The sequence below is a fragment of the Gavialis gangeticus genome, unplaced genomic scaffold (assembly GCF_001723915.1).
Source record: "Gavialis gangeticus isolate Ggan-Ray unplaced genomic scaffold, GavGan_comp1, whole genome shotgun sequence".
NCBI classification, from domain to species: Eukaryota; Metazoa; Chordata; order Crocodylia; family Gavialidae; genus Gavialis; species Gavialis gangeticus.
Window position 1 is genome coordinate 10,064,109 of NW_017728992.1, and position 20,185 is coordinate 10,084,293.

Here is a 20,185-nt window from a genome sequence, read left to right on the forward strand (position 1 = left end):
CACAGCAGCCACAACCTCTCCCACCATAACTGCAACCAGGCAGAAGATAGGTCAAAGTGGCACCTCAGAGGCTATCTAGTTCAGATGGCATACGCTTTGATAGGTAACAGCCTCAACAAAGATGCTAGCATCTGTCAAAGCAGGTTGATGTTTATGAGACCTTGTGCCTCTCTGAAGCAGTTAGTCTTTAAAAGGTGCCACCCTTCCCTGCCTTCTTCTTGACTTCAGACTAACACAGCTAACCATTGCTGTACTCATAAATACCAACCAGTAACTTTGGTCACTTCCAGTTATGAGTGCCTACCCTGAAACACCGGGATGGGACATCCTAACCCACACAAAACATGGCGTACCCACATTCCAAAAATTAGAAAGTGTCTCAAAGTCAACCTCCAAAATTCAGGCAATAGAAAAAAAATCTCTGTCCCCTCCTCTGAAAATCACAGCCACACCATGCACCCATTACCTTCTCAGACTTCTGCCCAGGAGAAGATGCAGGCAGTGCATGGCAAGCTAAGTCTGTATTCTGCTGTAAGAGATTAAAAATTCACTCCACATCAATGGATGAATTAATTAAACATGAATATAAGTAATTCAATCAGCATAGCACACCCCTGTGCTATGGGTTCAATGTTAATTACAATCTATTCTATTTTACAATTATTTTCAACAGATTGCTGTTTTGGGGCTGACAACGGGGAGCCACACAGTAGAAGTTGTCGGGGGCAACCTGGACATTTTGGCAGGTAGGAAGCAGGAGTTTGCAGCACCTTGGAGGCAGTTTGAGTCTGGAGAATATGTGCGCTAAGTGGTTCTGCTAATATGATGGGTAGGAGAAAAGTTACTAATGCTGGCATTTCCTGGCATCTTTAGGCTAGAGGTCTCATCCAAAGCTGGTTCAACATTGCTTCTAAATCTGCAGCTGCTCCACCTGGTCCTGGGACATCTTTTGCTAAAGAGCCCAGAGTACAAGCTGCTTTGTAGTGAGGGTCTATTTTTTAAAAAGTGCCTTGGTATTTAGGAGCCTATATTCCCTTGGCTTTCACTGGGAAATTGGATTCTAACTCAAATTTAAATGCATTTGAGAATCTTACACCAAGAACCCCATGGAACCTGAGTTCAACTGCAACCATAGCAGAGGTATGTCACAGCTTCCCCCTTGTCCAGCTTAGCAGGAAACCTCGATCTGCTGTTCCTCTAACTTCTTCCACAAACAGCAGTCTGGACATATACCCATTTCCTCCCATCCCACACTTGAATGTCTCCTTAGCTGTCCCCTTCCTTCCCATCAGCCCTAGCCCAGGGGCTTGGAGCAGATCCAACACTGGGTCTGGATGTGGGCCACTACACTGAAAGGCTGCAGCAGGCTTCCACCAGAAAAAAAATGCTTGAAACAGCAACTGTGGAGCAGATGGGGGCAGCTTTCATCTCTCAAGGCAATTTTTCCTAACAGCCTGTAATCCTGGGAAGACCTTGCTGCCTCCCTTATACCTAGAAGGCTTCACATACAAAAGCATGAGACCTGCATTTATAGTTTTAGTTTAACCTGCAGATTCTGCTGCAGACCCTCTGGCTGAGGATCACTTCAGGCAGAGGCCCAGACCATGCTGAGGTCTGCAAGTGGCATTTGTTGATCACAGTGTAGTGCAAGAGCTGTACTCTGTGTGGGGGCCTCAAAACTGTTTGGCAAAGTAACCAGGACTGAATACACTAAGTACTTACAGTAGCTAATTTAGCATTTACTTTATGTCTTGACCAGTGACTCTTCACCAGGGTTCAGTGGCACCCTGGGGTGCTGCCTGATCTTTTGTAGAGTGCCGTGAGGTGTGAGGAGACAAGTAAGGTGTTTGGAGACAAGCAGCTAAACTAAGCAGATAAGCATAGGCTTAGGCTTGTCCCTGCTTGGACAAACCCCCCATTCCCCCTGCCAGGCCCCTCTGCAAGGAGGTAAGCACTGTAATACATGCATTCATTTTTTAAATTGGGTGCCATTCAAATCACAAAAATAATGAAAGGGTGCTGCCAGGCCAGTGAGGGGTGCCTCGAGTGCAATGAGGCATGTCTCGAGTCCAAAAAGGTTGACAACCACTGGTCTAGACTAATGGTTCTTTAGTTTAAAGGATGGACCTTCACCTGGTGTGAACTGTCAAAGCTCTACTGCTTTCAAAGAAGTGACGGCAATATACACCAGTTAAGGGTCTGTCCTACCCGGTGCTTCCCATCCACACACATGGTGACAGCCACCGCCATAGGTGCCTGCTCTGGAAGCCTTCCGCTTAAGGCATTAAGCCTCTTTGGCTTAAAAATTTCTCTCCCTCTCTCTGCCCCCACCCCCACCCATCTTCTCCACACTCTAGGAGGTGAAACTGCATACCAGCAATTGTGACATTGCTGTTTGTGTGTCATATTGTAACTGAGTTTCCACATCCTCCTTGCACTGTTGTAAAAGCGCCTGAAGAAGAAGAAGTGCAAATAATGAAATATAGGAATGCAGGAAAAGGGGAAGCAGCAGAGAGACAGCAGCCCAACCGAAATGCTAAGAATTATGGAGAAGTGACAGAAAGGGAAGCACAAACCAGGAATTATATTTGGTGGCTTAGCAAAAAAAACCCAAAAAAACCAAAATCGGGCTGGGCTTTTTCTGCCTCTAAAACAGCCTTATAGATGAACAGTCCTGTTTGGCCTTCAAATGAATATTCCTTTAGCTGGAATGTTTCTAGGGCTCAGAAGTTTTGACTGGAAACCAGGCTCACTCACTGTCAGCAGTCATGGCAAGGGAACGAGGTAAGACACAGAAGGAGGCTGCCCTTTTGGGCAAACGTGTGCCACAGCCAGATGAAAGAGAAGACAACTTAGGAAGTCCTTCCAATACAATGGTGCACAGTTCTGTTCCCTGCTCAATCAGAATGAAACTTGACTACACCATCAAAGGTTTTAAAATTCACGTGAAGAGTTCTCTCTTCTCCATCTGCAGGCCCAGGGGCAAAAGAAAGTGCAAACCTCCTTTAGACCCAGATCCAGCAACTCAGCTCAGTTTTTGCTCTCTCCAACTCCCCGTGACTTTAATAGGGGTCTGCCCAAGAAAAAACTGAGTGAAGCTTTAGCATCTGACTCTTCATCAAGGACAGTATTCTAACGGATATTGCACTTCATGTTCCAACACTTACCTCAGCTCTGTTGCAAGCTGTATCTTGGATCCTCTTTGGAAGTTAGTGGCAACAAGCTACACATAAATTAAGACAACATGGCATGATATGACAGTTGCGTATGAACAACATACTCAGGCACATTTACTGGGTGAAAGCCACCCTGCCTGTGGAAAGTCCTGTGACCAACCCCCTCTGCAAAGGCAGGTCATGAGGGCCAATATATAGGGTTGGGGAGCTGCAAAGATGGTTCAGAACTGGCTTCAGCAGTGCACCTACACTTGATACTTTAGCTAAGAATTGCTGTACAAGAAGTGCTAAGAGACAATGGCATGCACCAATCCCACAATCTGCCTGCAGGCTGGGAAAATGTACAGTCTGGTCCACCCTACCTAATGCCAGGCACAAGACTAATGTATTCTGGTTCTGGGCAGGATAGGGCAGGGGGAAAGATGAAATCTGCCCACTCTGAATTATGTAGGGAAGAGCATCAATTTTTATCTTATTCCACTGGTGTATCTAGCAACATTTTTTCCATACTACATTATGCCAGCTTATCCTTTTGGACTGGGAGCTCAGCTGGGAAGCAGATCTGTTTCATCTTCCAGCACCTATATGTTCCCTTATATGCCACAGTATCTGTGCTCCAGATTAAGGTGCTTCATCCACTGTATTCTTCTTACAGGGGTAGTAAATGTAACTGTACCACCTTAAAGGTAGGTAAAGCTGGCTCTTTGTGCATCTACATGCGTAAATGGATGAGAAGGATGTATGTGTTCTGCAGGTTTTGGTCAGCTCACCCACTCTTACACAATGTAATGGGTGGCTGACCCATTCTTTCAGCTTGAGGCAAGGGGATCTGATATGCTATCTATTTTGGATTAGTTTTGATTCCAGTGGGGTTCCTCCTGATTTACACTGTAGGAAACAATAGGAAAAACTCAGGCTTTCTTTTCTTGTTATGATTTTGAATAAAAGATACCAAGCAAAAGAGGTGGAAATGTTACTGCCATCCTGCTAGGATAGTCCTGAAGCAGCTTGGTAATATAAATAGACTGTTACTAAACATGGCTGAAACTTATAAGCAAAATCCTGAACAGTGGGCTCTGCTGGCACTCCGATTGTAAAGAAAAATGTATCATTGACTCCATGCATTGCCACCACAGAGTACATGATCAAGGGACCACTCAGACGGGGATTTCCACATTCATGCCAACTTGGAAAAGGAGAATATTTAGCTAACAACAGATGTGGAAAGTGCTTGGTCAGGATCTTTCTCCAATTCCTTTCATGTTAACTACACTACTTAGCCCTTAACAAAGGCTTTCACTCTCCTAGGTCCAGTGTCATGCTTATGCCTACAGAGAGCTGCATATTGTACCCAACTTTATGACTTAGAAGAACACGCTGGGCTTGGACTCAGGGAATCTAGTTTCAGTTACCAGCTTAGCCACAGACTTCCTGTGCAACCATGGGAAAATCATTTAATGTCATGTGCCTTACTTCCCTGTCTGTAAAAAACAGGGATAACGCTTCCTCTCCAAAGAAACCCAACTCTTTGCCCCTCTAGCTAAAGCTAAGGTGGAGTCACATCAGCTGTCATAGCCCAGGCCCATCTCGGACCATTCAGCCATATCCATCATTGCATTCTGTTACCTGTACAGATGTAGCACTGGGAATTGTTTTCCCAAATTGCTTTAGGCACCGAGAAATCCAGCCCTCACGTCTTTCAGGGCTAGCTACAACTTGCCCCACAGACACACGCATGAGGGTGGAAAACCACATTTTATTTTCTGAGAAAACACACCCACTCTGCAGGGCAGAGAGGGTGGAGCCCTGATTCTGTCCTCCTTCAAGGAAAAGATGTTATTTATGATCCCTCAGGACAATAGGGAGATTACTTCTCCCTTGGAGTAAAGGTGGGGAATTACAGAAGGAAATAGGACTTTGTGACTCACAATTCCTTCCCTCAGCTGCTCCCTTGTTGTCCTCTCTTGAGGATGAGACTTAATATCAAAACTTAATCATCCTCAAAAATTTAGCATGGCTCAGTCTTTCTCCCAAACCTCTTTTCATTGTTCCCATGCATTGAAGTCACTGTGGCAGAAGTGTAGAGCGCTTTGTGATGGGCTCAGTCTGCACCTTAGCTGTAGGAAATGACTAAACACTAAAGTACATACTAACTCCACCTAGGCTTTGTAGTGTTTCTCATACTGAGACATAAAGATTTCAAGTTCAGTTATGAGGTGTGAACTCTCACTCCAAATCGAAATTGCCTGTGTGTTTTCATCCTGCAACGGGCTTTCACACCAGCTATGGCTCTCTATTGCATATGAGCAAAGGTAGGCCTGGACCAAGCCGTGGATTTGAACCCTGTGCCCCTCCAGCTAAAGTCAATGTGTACTCACATTCAGATTTCACAGCTCAGATGAATCTCTGCATAATCACCATTGCACCAGGGCAGTGTTAGGAGTTTAACTCCACAACTGCACAAATGTAACGGCAGGGTAACACAAAGGTGACCTGGGCTCAGGACCTGTAAATTGCCCTTCCTCCCAACCCTCAAAAGCTGGAACAATAGTTTCTCTGCACAAAGTCTGACTGCTACTAGCTCAACTACTTTAAACTTAAAAGATAAATGCTAGGATATGTTTAATTTGGTTGCCAAACTTTCATGTAACCTAACTGACTGGTTGACATTTACCTAGTTCTCACAAATAATGAATTAAAATCTACTACTGATGCTGCTTGATGTGTCAGTGATAGTCCTACTTGGGGAAATTTTAGCAAGCCTGTCTTTCCAATAGCTACAGGAAAGAAGTCCCAAGCATCCATTCCAGTATGGAGCAGAACATGCACCTGCCTCAGGCCAAACCAGTTCTGCTCCATACTGGAATGGATACTTGAGACTTCTCTCCTGCAGCTATTGGAAAGACAGGCTTGCTCTTTCACTCTTACAGGAAAGCCAGGACAGGCCTCATTCAAAGCATAGTTTAATGGTTAGAATATCAGACTGCAACACATGAATTCAATTCCTAGGCTGTACTGCTATTGCAGTCCTTCAGGCTTCTCTCTGCCTCAGTTCCCAATCTGTAAAATGGAAGTGATAGCACTATAGGCAGGGCTTTCAAGTGCTTAATTAATGACACCTATAAAATGTCAATTAGATTGGAAGGTCTCTGTTGTAGGGAGCATCTTTTGCAGGCTTTGTACATACAGTAGCTAGTATAGTGGGGTACTGATCTTGAGGCCCTGAGATGGTACTGCAATACAGATTATTATTAAGATGACAATTTGAGATAAAGCATACCAACAAAGCTCAAAAGCATAATTCTGTTCCCTCAAAACAGTTCAAGCCTGCAGTCTTGCATAAACAATGTGATGCTAAAAAGATCAGGAAGAGGCATTTTACCCAGCTAATGTGCACATTGGACACACAATTATGCACAACCAAAACAAGATTTGTATTGCAAGGAGTTGTGCCAGGCATAGAAAGAGGGTTCAAAATGTAGATACCCACCCTTTCCAAGCATTAATTTTCCATTAAGATTATCACCAAAGGTATCTCCGCTCTCCTAGCTTTTATGTAATCTTCAAAAGCATCTCTAGCAGGCAAAGTCTTTTTTTCAAGCTTCCTCTCAGTTCTTGGTTGCCCGTTCCCTACAATGAGTTTTTAAACTGCTTGCTCAGTATATTTTAAGGTAAATTTCAATGTTGGTCTAACCAGACACGTTTTTGAAAAATACAGGACACGTACCCAAAATGCACTTTTTTAAAGCCTGTTTCCAGCTTTTGTGCCTTCAGTTTTAACTTGTATACTGCATACAATGAATTTTTTACCTGCAGTGACACAGATTACAGACAGGAGTAATAATGGAAGGATTGTTCCTTCATCCAAAATACTAAGGCACTGATCCTGCAAACACTTAAGCACCAATTTATGGATGGGTATAACAACCCAGACATCTATTCAGAGACCTGACAGTGCTTTGGTGATTTAATTCAGACAGGGCTCTTACTGGCAGCCATAAATCCAAAAGAACTGTTCTCATGGTGACCAGCACCTTCCTAGAGTAACTTCTCTACATTCATTCTAAAGAAATGGCTTTTAAGCCACTGCAAGTAAAATACAATTCCTACACTGCTATCAAAAATAGCTGTTGTGTCTGACAGCTATGTGTGTGCATTGCTCTGGAAAGTCTCAACCATAGAAGCACCTGCATTCTGGGCTGATCTGCCCTTACTTCAAGTGATATGTAAGGTCACTGCTGAACACAGCCTCTATTCAGGACTCACAACACACAGGAATCTCATGCCAGCACTCAGCATGGTAGGTGAATGGGGGAAGAAATTTTCTATCTAAAGCAGTGCCATGGAGCCAACTACTTCTCATTCTTTCACATCTTGGCATTTCTAGTGATTCTACCCAAGGCAGAAACATCCCACCTCAATTCTGAGAGACAGAGTGACTGTTCAGGGCTGGCTCTGAAAAATACATATTTTACTGGTAAACTACACACAGCTAAGCAGGAAACCACTGAGGCAAAAACGTGGAAACACATGATACCATTTTTAATTACTTTTTTTCCTACAATAGAACAGTAGTCTGAGGCTGGGACTGTACCAGGAGCCTGTGGGACTGGGCACCTACTTGCCACTGAATTTCACTGGGATCTGGGTATCCAATTCCCTTGAGCTTGTCTGAAACTTACCATTTATTTTTGCATAAGAGAGGCACCTGGGAGCCCAATCCAGACTGGGGCCCCACCATGCCATGCAATGCACAACTATCTCAGTGGACAAAATATGGCTCATCCATTTCTTCACATATGTAACTCACTGGGGCCCCAAGCCAGGATCAGTGTGAGCTATATAATCATGTCCTGCAACGCAAAACAGGACTCACAACTGTTGAAGAAAACACTGAGCTGAATAAAACATTAAGAGGTTTGTTTTTCCTTTTCATCTTTTATCAAACAAATGTGCTGTGCCTTGCAGAGCTGCAGGATCCTGGCAACCAGCGGCAAAGCTTCCCTGCATGTTTTGTGCAATTGCTTCTGTTGATGCAAATGTAGTACTTGCTAGAGCAACACAGAGCTATCTGATGAGCTCCCATCCTATGCCTGAATGTGAAAAACCAAACCCACAGCCCAGAATGTGTGGATCACAGTGTTCTCAGGAAGTACGCAAGTAACAGAACTATTTGCTTTCTGTCTTTCTGAAGGTAAAAGGGGGGAGGAAGGGGGGAGATCACACAACTAACACCAGTCCTGACACAGGAAGGCTGGGGTCTGCATTTTGCTCATGTAACCCAGGCACTGTAAAGTGCTGCATGGTGCACTGTGCACTGGCCTTGCACATACAGGAGGCAGTTCCTTAAATACCACACTCATTTCCTGGGACTGGAGAAGAGATAGGTCAATACATTTTTCTGCTCAGAGTGACTCTTGTAATCACCCTTTCCTATTCACAGCTGCTCAATCAGCTAATGAAACATCTCTTAGACAGTTATCAAGTTAGAAGACATGCATCAGCTTTTAGTGGAAAACTATCTGTTGAAGAGATACAGCAATGCATATCTGCATTTTCCACATGATATCCGTTCCAACACGTTAGAGATCTATCCCTCTGTTCCGAGGAAAAGACGCTTCCCAAATCACCAGTGTGCATTGCTAAATTTACTACAAGATAGTTAGAAACAAACTGGAACTGATGATCTAAAAAAGATATGGTAAGAGCAGTCTTCTGAACTAACTCCTTAATATTTCATTCATTTGTTCCTCAGCCTCCAAGGCCAGGTACATGTATTATACTTTTACCAGCATAAGTGATCAGAAACTAGTCTATACCTGTAACAGAACAGAAGTTTGGCACACAAAACTGTTCTATACCCATAACAGAACAAAAGTTCAGCACACATGGACGGTTTAAAAATGGTGAAACCCGATCTAAGATTTACCCCCCCAAGGGTGTATGTGTGTTGTTCGCTACCGGTCTAAACTACGCCACTTACAGAAAACCATGCAAATTATACTGATTTTGCCTCAGGCTTTCTGAATGGCTGCACCTAGCACAAAATTCTGCATCTGCTGCACGCTCCCTAAAACTACCATAAGAAATAAAGCATGCTCTCCAGGGAGTGAGTTAGCATCTGAGTTTGTGCACTGTTTTAAGAGATTGTCCTGCTCCCACAGAAGCTTGTTGCATAACTACTCTTCATTCAGATGGCTCCAGGACTGGGATGGACCCATATTTTGAGAGTGAACCATTGTTTCTGACACAAGACTATATTTTATCTTGCCCTCCCACTGCAAGACCAGTGGAAAGAGACAGAGATTTCAGGACATTTGGTGCTGCTTTTCTCTGGAGGAGTTTGGAAGGCCCTGGAGGATCTGACTCAAAACTCATGAAGTAGTGTCTTCCCAACCTCCTGGATCCAGGGGCAACTTTTTGCAGTTCTTCTTGTTTCCACCACCTGACACACAACTCCTTTGGGAGTCAGATGGCTGTTGGATTCCCTCCACCTCTACCCTCTAACTGTGCAGTACATGCTGTAGATACCCTGAATCTCCTGAAGCTCCTTTCACTTACAGCAATGTAACTACTGACTTCAGAAATACTCCCGATTTACATCAGTTTGAGCAAGAAGGAAATCAGAGCTCATACTGCCTTTAAACCCAAGGGTCCCACATGCTTCACAGTTTGGGGCTACCACTCCCTGAAACCCCTATGCAGCCCCAGCCTCAGAGGGAAGAAACAGAGGTGAGAAACACAGAAGTCAGCTTAGGCTTAAAAGAAGTGTGTGAGCAGAGTCTTGCTGCATTGACAGTGCTCCCTCTCCCCTTCCTATTCTCATAAGACTTGGGCCCCTTTTGCCTTCTTACTCCCTTCTGCCCTTCACAGCAGAGGAGCTCATGGACATACAAAACAATGCGTGAGAGAGAGGCAGTGGGTACACGCTAAAAACTGAACATATCCTCCTCAGCTGCTGCCCACTTCCCAACTGGAATTTACATGCTTAGCTTTTAAAGGGATACTATTAAATTATCAGGAACTAATCTTTTCCTCTTCTAGGTTTGCAAAATCTATTTATTTTGCAAAATACATACTTCCACACTCTTTTTTCCTCTTTACAAAAATTGGCCAAACTAAAAATCCCGCACTAACAAACCTGTACACTTGATTTTATATGCATACAATGCAGATTTGCACCTGTCTGTATTTACACAAACACACAGGGCTTTTTTTCTACTAAGTAGAGTAAGAAAATGTGTGTCTGTACATCACACATGAGAAACAGAGACAAAGAAGACAAGGGAATAATGACCATTCTTTGGCTGGGAAATATATTGCTATTAAAAGCTTTGAAAGAAGGACTATAAAAACAATGAATAAAAAAAAAGATTTGAAAATTAAAAATATCTTGGTGTTGGCCTTTTAACACCAAAGGCCAAAACGTGTACTGTATATATCAGTCTCTTTCACAGAATGGAGGAAAGGAACTTATTAGCAGTGGTTACAGTGTATAGCAAATGAACAGACCCATTAATGTGTAATTACAGGACAAACAAAATGAGACATTTCCTAGACTGTTTTGCAAGGGGTAAAAAAAAAATCTACCTAACACCACAATAAGCCCATGATAGCATACCAATTTCACTAGGATCTACTTGCAATGTGGTGGTAAGCTTAAGCAAATGCGGTGCTACTGCAGATAATACTTCATTACTCTGATTCACTCCGTGCCTTCTACATGTGATGGGTTCCAAAGCCACTGAAATCTTCTGTTAGTGCATTAACATTTTTTAATTCTATTCCTACCTACTGTTGTGCAGACAAATGTGCAACAAAAAAAGTCCAATTCCCATTTGCTTTCTAGGACAATGATTTAGCTCTCAGTATAAATATATCCCCAGCAACCTCCTCACTGCAATGGGCCTTCCCAGTTTCACCATTGTGGTACCTATTTTTTTTTTTTTGATCCCAGGAAGATCAAAAGGATTAAGGATCCTGCCAGGCACAGAAAAGAATCTTTCCTTGTCACTTCCTTGTGATACAGTGGTGCTATCGGGCCATCTTGCAGTCTTTAATCACAACATAGTCTAGCCATATTTCCTTCCAGTGGAGCCAGAGTCATGCAAACTACTAACAAATATGTTTGTGGAACGATGGATGCCAGAGAGGTGGGAATCCTCAGACCAGGCAAAGTGACTGGCAGCTTAAAATGTGGGCAGGACTGACCAAGGTAGGGAAATGGCCAATTCAAGGCATTCCCTAGATAGTCTGAGTCATTCTATAAAACCTCCAGAGCTCTTCTCACCAGACTCTCATCTGTCCTCTTCCAGATAAACTGACATTTGGGCCCTCCCCAAAGACAGTGGGACTTAATCCACATGATTATTTTTAATGTGGAAGTCTCTATAAGCATAGTTGGAGAAAGACATGCATAGCTGTTCTCCTAGTGGAGTCTGGCCTGCAAACAGACTCGAAACGTATACCCAGCACAATGACCTCCCTTGTAAAAGATGAAGTCCTGGCAATACTGTTAGGCTGATGAACCCACTTCAGTGCTTATGCCAACTTTTCACCTCAGCACTGGTCACTGCCACTGCTTCTGTACATTTTTCAGCAGGAGTTATATGTCCGTAACCCTGTTTTGACAAGGCTGAGATGTAACCAACCATGTCTTAGACGAGAATGATCGGTTATTTTCTGCCCATGTTATGGAAGGATTAATGCATGGAACATTTGGCTTGTAGAAAAAACTAAAAACAAAAGTATTTTAATAAATCTGGGAAGTTTGCATCCAGCCTGTGTAGCTGTTGGGTAGTTATGTTGGGTAGGCTGTTGAGTAGAATGTCTTGATGAAATAAAAAATGAATATTTCCTCTTATATAAATTGCAATATATGCACAAATCATCTTCAGACTTAGCTAAAACCACATTTATATTCCACTAGAAATTTCTATTAGGTTAGTTCAAAAATGCTAATAGAAAGGGCAGGCTAAAAGCTTGTGCAGATATTTTCTGGCAATCTGGGTAACACGGTTCCTGTTTGAAAACAAAATTGGGGTAGAAGGCAGACAGGGTCTCATATCCTATCATAAAATAGCTTAGAGAAAACTAAAAACTCTAGGAGCAGCCTCTTCCCAAGCTGCATTTCCAGGGCAAAAGAGCTGTCTTATATTAAAGTTTTTCTTGCATTTTTTTTGAGGAGGCAGGGGATGGAGGGGAGGAATGTCTCATCTCTTTTCTTAAATTCTCTGATATGGCACCTGGGAGAGTAGAAAGCAGAGTTTTTATTAGCTTGCAAATCAGAAAACTCTTCTCAAATCAGAAAAGTTCTGACTAGGTTTAGCAGGAGATGACTAAAAGGAAGCACAAGTCAGAGTTTTTTAAACAGCTCTGCCTGATAGGGAAATTAGTAGCACATCTGTTGCCTGTCTTTAATTTCTGGGGTATTTACTAAAGTTCCTGGGTGATTCAGGAACCTGAATCCTATTTTCACAAGGGACTTGGGTACTTAGAATGTGTATCTTACTGAAATCAGTGGAGAGGCCAGTACGTGCTTTTTGGAAATCCCAATCAATGCCAATCTTAGGTACCTAAGTACCTTTGGTACCTGGCTTTTGATCTCATTTTCCGTGAAATTTTGGGATTTTTGAAAACACTGTCCCCAACTTAAATGTAAAGGAAGCAAGGGAACAACAGCAGGGGGCAAACTGGTTACTTTACTGGTTACAAAATTTACTTCTCCAACATAATTTACTTCCCTGCCTCTACAAAAAAAAAAAAAAATAAAGTCCGGTGGGTGGTGGAAACAGCAACATTTTTTATGCAGCTGGAGTAGCCTTTTTATTGCCGGATGCTTCGTCCATATCATTCACTCCAGAGTCTGTGTAGCTGAGGTGAGAGCTGGACCTTCCACAAGCTGTTTCCTGAGGCCAGAGATCTGGGGCTCAGTTGCCTTTGAGTTCACAAGCTAATTGCCTGTTCAGTGCAGTCTGCCCCATCATAACAGATACACATTCAAGGAAGAATGAGTCCAAACAGAAATCATGCTGCTGTAAAATGCCACCTACAGCATCAGCCACACACTTATTTCACTAGTGTGCAAGTTTCAGCTCATTCTGGTGCATGAGGGGCTTGCACCAGTCCAGCTCCCACTGGTTGCAAAACCCCCTTTCCTAGTCAGGCAGCAGCAAGTGCGAAGTATCTTAGTGGCTGTAGTGTGATGAGAGGAAGCTCTGTCATTAAGGAAAGGAAAGCTAGTGCTCAGCTGCAAAGTACTGCCTTTGTATGGGCACATGACAGCTGCCCCCACCCCCCAAAAAAAAAAAATTTCATTTTTGCTCTGGGCACAAGCACACAGGTCAGAGCTTGCATGCCTAATCCCCACCAACAAGTCTAAAACAAAGTGACAAAGAATATGAAGCTGGATGGACTTGGAGCCCATTCCTGTTCTCCATACACAGTCATTCTCCTAAATTAATCCAAGGTTTAGCAAACTGGCATTAGTAAAATCCTCTCCAGTCTATGCTATTCCTCTTCCAGCTACAGCCGTACATGTCTGAGCTACACTGCAGCCATGGCTGAGATCTTGTTAGATAATTTTAACTCCCCAGCTAGAATGGGGCTTATCTGAGCAAAAGAGATGTGCTTCATAGATAAAGGCAACTTCCTCTAACTGCAGATTAGATCAGCAGGCTCAGTATCCGTACTAAAAGCCACATAGCTAAACAGTGCTTGTCTCCAGTTTAGCCAAAACTCACTGCTTGCTTGCTTTCCACCATTAAGAAAAGAGATTAACAGTTTGCATCTCCTCTCTTGTACGTAAGTAATATTTGCCAGTGTGCAATGGCACTCCCCTCTGCAGTGCTCTGGCAACCAGCATGTGTTCCTTAAAACGGTATGAATTTCACAATTTGGGGAAATAAGCATGAATGCTTTCCCCACCAGTCCCACTGCATGTTGTCACCTTCTGGGGAAAGGCAGCCTTTTCCATGTAAATGGAGAAGTGTGAAAAAATTGCCTGTAGAATGAAACACGCGTTACTACAGAAGTATTTTAATGTTCATGATACATTCTGTTTTCAAGGAGGCCCCCAAGGTCCAGAAGACTGTAGTTGTATCAGAGAGCACATTTTGACCCAACTGTTTTTCCAGTAAGGTCTGGACTTGCTTTGTGTAGCACCACAGATTAACAAAGTATTCTGCTATAGCAGCATGGCAGTGACTTCTTTGTTCAAAACACCTCACATTTTCCATAAGAAATTAGTTTTGCACCTTTGACTGGAAACATTATCTATTATCCACTATTTGCAGGAGGCCTCTGAAATTTGGCAGGTGTATCTGACTGAGGTATTTGCTGTTTTGTGGCACTCTGGCACACTTTCCCAATACTTCAGTAGCCCCAACCGCTTACCAATCTCTCACCACATTAATGCTGCCTTCAAGCCATCCAGATAAAGATCTGAGAGTACACTGCTTTCTCCTGTCCACTGGACAAGCAGAATTTTTGCAAGGGAGGTCCACACTGTACCTCACAGGCACACACCTGGGCACAAGACAATGGGCATAAATGCATCATGAACCATTCACTGCAGCCGCTTTCACTCTGCCTGCTAAATTATTTCTGGCATTTCTATTTTAACATTCAAAATCCCTGAGCCGCTTCATACAGCCCTCCTCTTTTTAAATGAGAGAGAACAACTTCTACAGGAAAAAAAAAATATTTCCTACTTTCCTTTCAAAGGTGGAATTTCCCCACAAAATTTATACTGGCCCAGGTCCCAGGGCAGGCAATGATCAGTCCTTTACCAGTGACAGGTTTAAGGTCCAATATCTCATGACTATTTAGGGGCAGAAATTGGAGCTTTAGACTGTATCTGAGGGGAGATTCCCAACTTCCCTATTTTTAAAAGTTTCTAAAACGTGTCAGTAACAATTTTTACCACCCCTTCAGAAGCTTCTTCATTTGGACTGTTGACACTGCAGGAATCCCATTATCTCATGAAGTCTAATAGAACATCCCAAATATGAACTTTTATGTCTTCTCCAAGCATTTCTGATGGAGCTGGTCTAGAATTTTTTGGCATAAGTCTCACAGACTCCTCTCAGCACTGCCATTTAGTGTTGCTGAGAGGGAGGTCAGCCCTTGTGAGTAATTCCTTTAAGTGCACCCTGGTTTTCCATTTTCTCCAAATTGTTATACGCCATATAGAGATACAGCACACACCCTTCATGACTACCAGAGTCCAACTGGAGGAAACAGGGCCAGTGACTACAAAGACATTTGTTCTGTTTCTCTTCTAAATAAGCCCTGCACACCACCGTCCAGATAGCAATTAGTTGGATGTAGTAATACAGACCTGTCTGGACCAACAGCAACTTAGTGTTGCAATCTGGGGTGGGGTACTTCCCCTTCTGCTTTCCTCCCTTCTCCTCCAGCAGCCTTCCCTCCCTTTTGCTCTGCCTCTACCCCGTTACCGGTAAAAGGCTATTTTAGTGAGCAGAGGCACCCATGCATCTCAGTGCCTATTTGCCAGCTGCTAAGGAAATAATATACAGGGGAATCCAGGAATGATGATCCTTGTATGCATCAGTCCCAACAAGACGTTGATGGACTCCTCTGAGTCAACAAAGCAGCTGGAAATGAAGGATCCTGTGGCTGTGTCAGAGTCTGGACAACACCAGGTCCAAAACAGGTTTTTATGCAGGTTCTTCAGTGTGTAGGAGGGAGGTAGTACCAGCAGAGGAGCAGAGGAGAGATAGTGCTCTTACTTTCCTGCTCTTTTCTTTTAAATAAGCAGAAAGACCTGACTGCAATAGAAGCTGTCATCCCTTGGATTAAATCTTTGACCTCCAGTGACCTTGTCAGCCTGTGATTCTTGGGCATGTTAGCATGCTGTCAGCCCATGGGAGAGGAGTTTTCCCCACTTCCTCTTGGGAGGAAGAACTGCCTTGTGGTCTGGGAATTCCAAGTTCATCGCCATCCCCAGCTGCTGAGCTGGTACTTTTGCCTTTTGTGTGCAGAGCCCACTCTCTTCAGTGCTGCTTCCCTCATTCAGACTCCGAATTGCAAGCCTAAAGCAACTGCTGTGTGTGAGCATTAGAGATACCTGCCTTTAGAACAGAGCTGCAATGGGAGAATATTAGCAACGCCTAGGCCCACAACCTCCTTTTGAGGGCTTGTCTACTCCTGGACATTACCTCTAATTTCAGCCATCTGTGGCTACTCGCTCGTATGCAGTCACACCTACGTAAACCTCAAGTGTCAGCAAAGGAAGTTGCAGCTTGCACTGGGGGAAGCTTCAGTCTTATCTAAAATTAGGGTAAGTCCTACCTGGACCTATAGCCCCATTCACTCTCTAACTCAGGGGTGTGCACCTCAGTCACTGGCTGGCCACAGATGGCTCAAGTTATGGCAAATTCCAGGGCAGAAAAACCTTCAAGCCTGTACCTGCTTGCTAAGCACAGTTCAACACTGACTGTTCACAGAAGTAATTTAAATGTTTATTCCAAAACCTGAATGGTGGCAGTGGGAATGGGTGGCAAATATCCCAGCTCAGCTTTTCCATGACGGGGGAGGGGGGGTGCAGTTTCAGCATGGGAAAAGGGAGCAATCTCTTCACTTTTATGCCACCATAGGATAGGATTTTAGTGCAACTCATACTCTTGAATCATCTAGAGCCAGACAGCATCCATGGCTCAACTCTGCACCTTCCCCATTGATTTCACTGGAACTTCACTGACTAGATACCTTTAAAAATCTGGGCCTCAGAAACATTTAAAGATCTCACCAGTGGTTTTAAGAAGAAAAGTTTCAGGAACTCAGACTACTGGTTCTGGGTGAGCAGAGTTAAAAAGCAAAAAAAAGGCACAGGTGCCTATATAGCATGAGAAGGAAACCTAGGGTGGAGAAGGAGAGAAGGAAGGAAGGAGATTTGGTAGACAAAACAGCAGACCTAAAGGTTAAAGAGGGGAAGCTGCTTAGCATCACGGTGGTCCAGGAGTGGGCAAACTGCTGATCAAGGGAGTAAAATAGCTTAGAGGGATCAGGCTACAGTTTATTAGGGCTCTGCTCTTCTGTTCTAGGATAGCAGATGGGTGCTCACCAACTTTCCAAAGCTGCCTTTCATTCTAACAATACTGATTCTGGTTGCCTCCATTTCTTAGGCATCCATCTGGAGACAACTTAAAAAGGTCCTGATTGTCATGAACTGCTGAGACCTGACATTCTGAAACTCACAATGCATTAAGTGGTTTTAAGCAAGGCTTCCAAAATCACCATTCACTAGTGATTATCTTGGCTGGTGCATTCTGTATTGGTCATTATTACCCAGAACTATAACAGATGAACTTTCCCTTCCTTAAAAGAGGATGGCACCAACTAGCACCATATTATCTCATATCATGTCTACAAGCTGGAGCACCCACACAGCATCCTCCAAAGAACAAAGGAGATTCTGTTGGACATTTCCCAGGCAACAAGACTCGTGTTTCTTTTGGTCGGCTGTTTCTCTCCCCACCACCTCTCATGTACAGGAGGCAGTAAGAATTGGTGACTCAGCTCAGCAAGCACTTATCAAGGGACAGAACTTCAGAATGTTCTTTCCCATGGCTCTGCAACATGAGGTTGAACTTCCCAGGAAAGAAAAATGGCAGAGACACTAAGAAAACCTAAGGCCTCTAATTTTATCTAAAGTCACTTAGGTACACTAATCTTTTCACCTCTGAAATGCTAAACAGATGAATAAATTTAACTAACATCTTGAGGATGGGGTTAGAGGTTTCATAAACTGCTTGTTTTATTTAAATCCCCTATTGATGCACACTACTTTTCAATGCTGCCTCAGGATGGTAGTGAAGCCTAGGAGACAGTTGGATTGCCAGCAAACATAAGTCACATCATGGACCAGTGCAGATAATCTGTGAACAGTTAAATGACATTAATACCTTATCACAATACAGGGTGTTTCATTTACTAGTTATTGAAACACAGAACGGAAGTTAAACCAGGTCTGCATATGTTGTAGGATTAGGGGATTGTGGGGTTTTAAGGCCAACATTTTGAAGCAATAGGTGTCTGGAGGTACTGTTTGGAATTCAGGTTCAGACCTCTAAATCTTGGATCAAGCATTCAAAGAGAAGGCCCAATTTACCCAAAAAGCTGTGCATCTATCCTTTTCAAGCTAGGGCACTTATTTTAGGTGAGCTAAAATACCTCCAGGAGCCTCAAGATTCACCCCCACTTTCAGTAATGCTGGATCAAGAGTTCAACAAAGGGAAGGCACCAAAGAGACTGTTAGGGTAATTAGGACAAAACCCATGTTCTTCTGCTCCTGGCTCACTACAGCCCTGCTATATCACACTTGGCAAACCATTTCACCATCCTGTGTTTCCTTTTCTCCTCCCATCCTTCTCTCCATATCCTGGAAGCTCCTCAGGGAATTAACTCTCTCTTACTCTATGTTTTTATATTCTTTGCCACACTAGGGACTCAGGCGTTATATTCTTCCTCCTCCTGCTACCATACCAGTAGCTTTGTTCATCCAGATACAAATGGAAATCAAAAGATGATAAGCACTGCTAAAACCTGGATGCTGGCAGACGCATACAGAAGATAATATGATATTCCTTGCCTTTTCTTGCCCAAAGAGATATTTATATCTTTTCTGGCACTGCTCCCAGTTCTAGAAGACAGAAGATACATTGTTTTTATAGCCCTGGAAATATCTTTCCCCTTGAAGATGCCATTCAGGTGGCAAACAGCACTGCAGACAGGTTCATGGAGATTACTCTAGCAGGACAAGTATATCTGTCAGTCAGCAATCACAGCATCACAGGGTTAGAAGGGACCTCAAGAGTCATCCAATATAACTCCCACATACAGATACAGGATGTGCTTTTCCTAAACCATCTCAGACAGGTACTTATTCAGCCTCCTCTGGAATGCCTTTAGTAAAGGAAATTCCTCAACATCTCTGGGAAACATATGCTATTCTTGCAGCTGGTCCACATACTTGATATAGGATTGTGTAGTACCAATTATATCTAAGAAACGTCAGTAGCATTTTGCAGATCAATTCTGGTTATGATAAGCTTTCAGCTGATGAACTTGGCCAATGTGAAGATTATACAGTTAAGAGAAACTCAAGTGATTTTCAGGGTGTCCTCAATAAAAGGACTCTTACAACAGGTGACAGTGAACACAGAGCAGCCTGGTCAAAGGTAGGTAATAAGCAACAAAAGAATTTACAACATACAAGGAATATTTATGCTCTAGCATGAGAATTTTGAAAAAATCCACAGAGGTGGATAGCAAAGGTCCTTACAGCCAAGATAATGAACCAAAAAAAAAATCCTGAATGCTCACTGAAGTCTTAACAAAGTTGAAATGACGCTACTTTTGCCCTGGACCACACACTACCAAAACTTACAGTAAAATAAATTCCTAAAGCAGAATGAGAAGGGTTTCATAAACTAATGGTCCTTTAGGGACTTTTTATGCCACTGGTCATATTTTAGCAACTAGAGAAGTGGCAACATTTCCCTAGTTCATTAGGAGGAACTTGTCCTGTTGTCCTTTGGATTATATTCCTCATAGCTGAGGGAGAAAGCGCTGAATGACTTCACTCTGCTGAATGGGATGAAGGGACCAAAGTCTTTTCTCATATACCAGTTTGCTCTACAATGCTTTGTTTAAGACTACACTGTACTATAATTTCTTAACATAGCAGATCAACCATCTTACCCAAAGCTCTTTCATTTTTAGAATTCTGCTGTCCTCCAGTACTGGTTGAAAGGTCCTCAGGTACAGGCATAGGCTCATCTACATCATCTGGGACATCACTTATAGGAGGACTTTCTTTGCCTAATGATAAAGGAAATAATGTAAGCATACAGCCCCGTAACCAGAACAGCAAAACAGCCAAAATAAAACCTGGATTTGATCAATAATACTGTCACACATGACTGCAATGGCTAAAACTTACCCCAGAACATAGCTTACTGTCCAAGGAAGTCTCCGCATTAATA

The 20,185-nt window shown here is 43.2% G+C and overlaps 1 protein-coding gene across 6 annotated transcripts in view; it reads right to left on the minus strand.

Annotated features, from left to right (window-relative positions):
- Window positions 1-20,185, minus strand: part of IKZF1 (IKAROS family zinc finger 1) — a 71,737-nt gene that overhangs the window by 42,933 nt on the left and 8,619 nt on the right. For all 6 annotated transcript variants that reach the window (XM_019520834.1, XM_019520824.1, XM_019520815.1 and 3 more), the window contains exon 2: window positions 19,902-20,021. In XM_019520834.1, coding sequence (XP_019376379.1) covers window positions 19,902-20,021 — 120 coding nt within the window. The remainder of the gene's footprint in view (window positions 1-19,901; window positions 20,022-20,185) is intronic.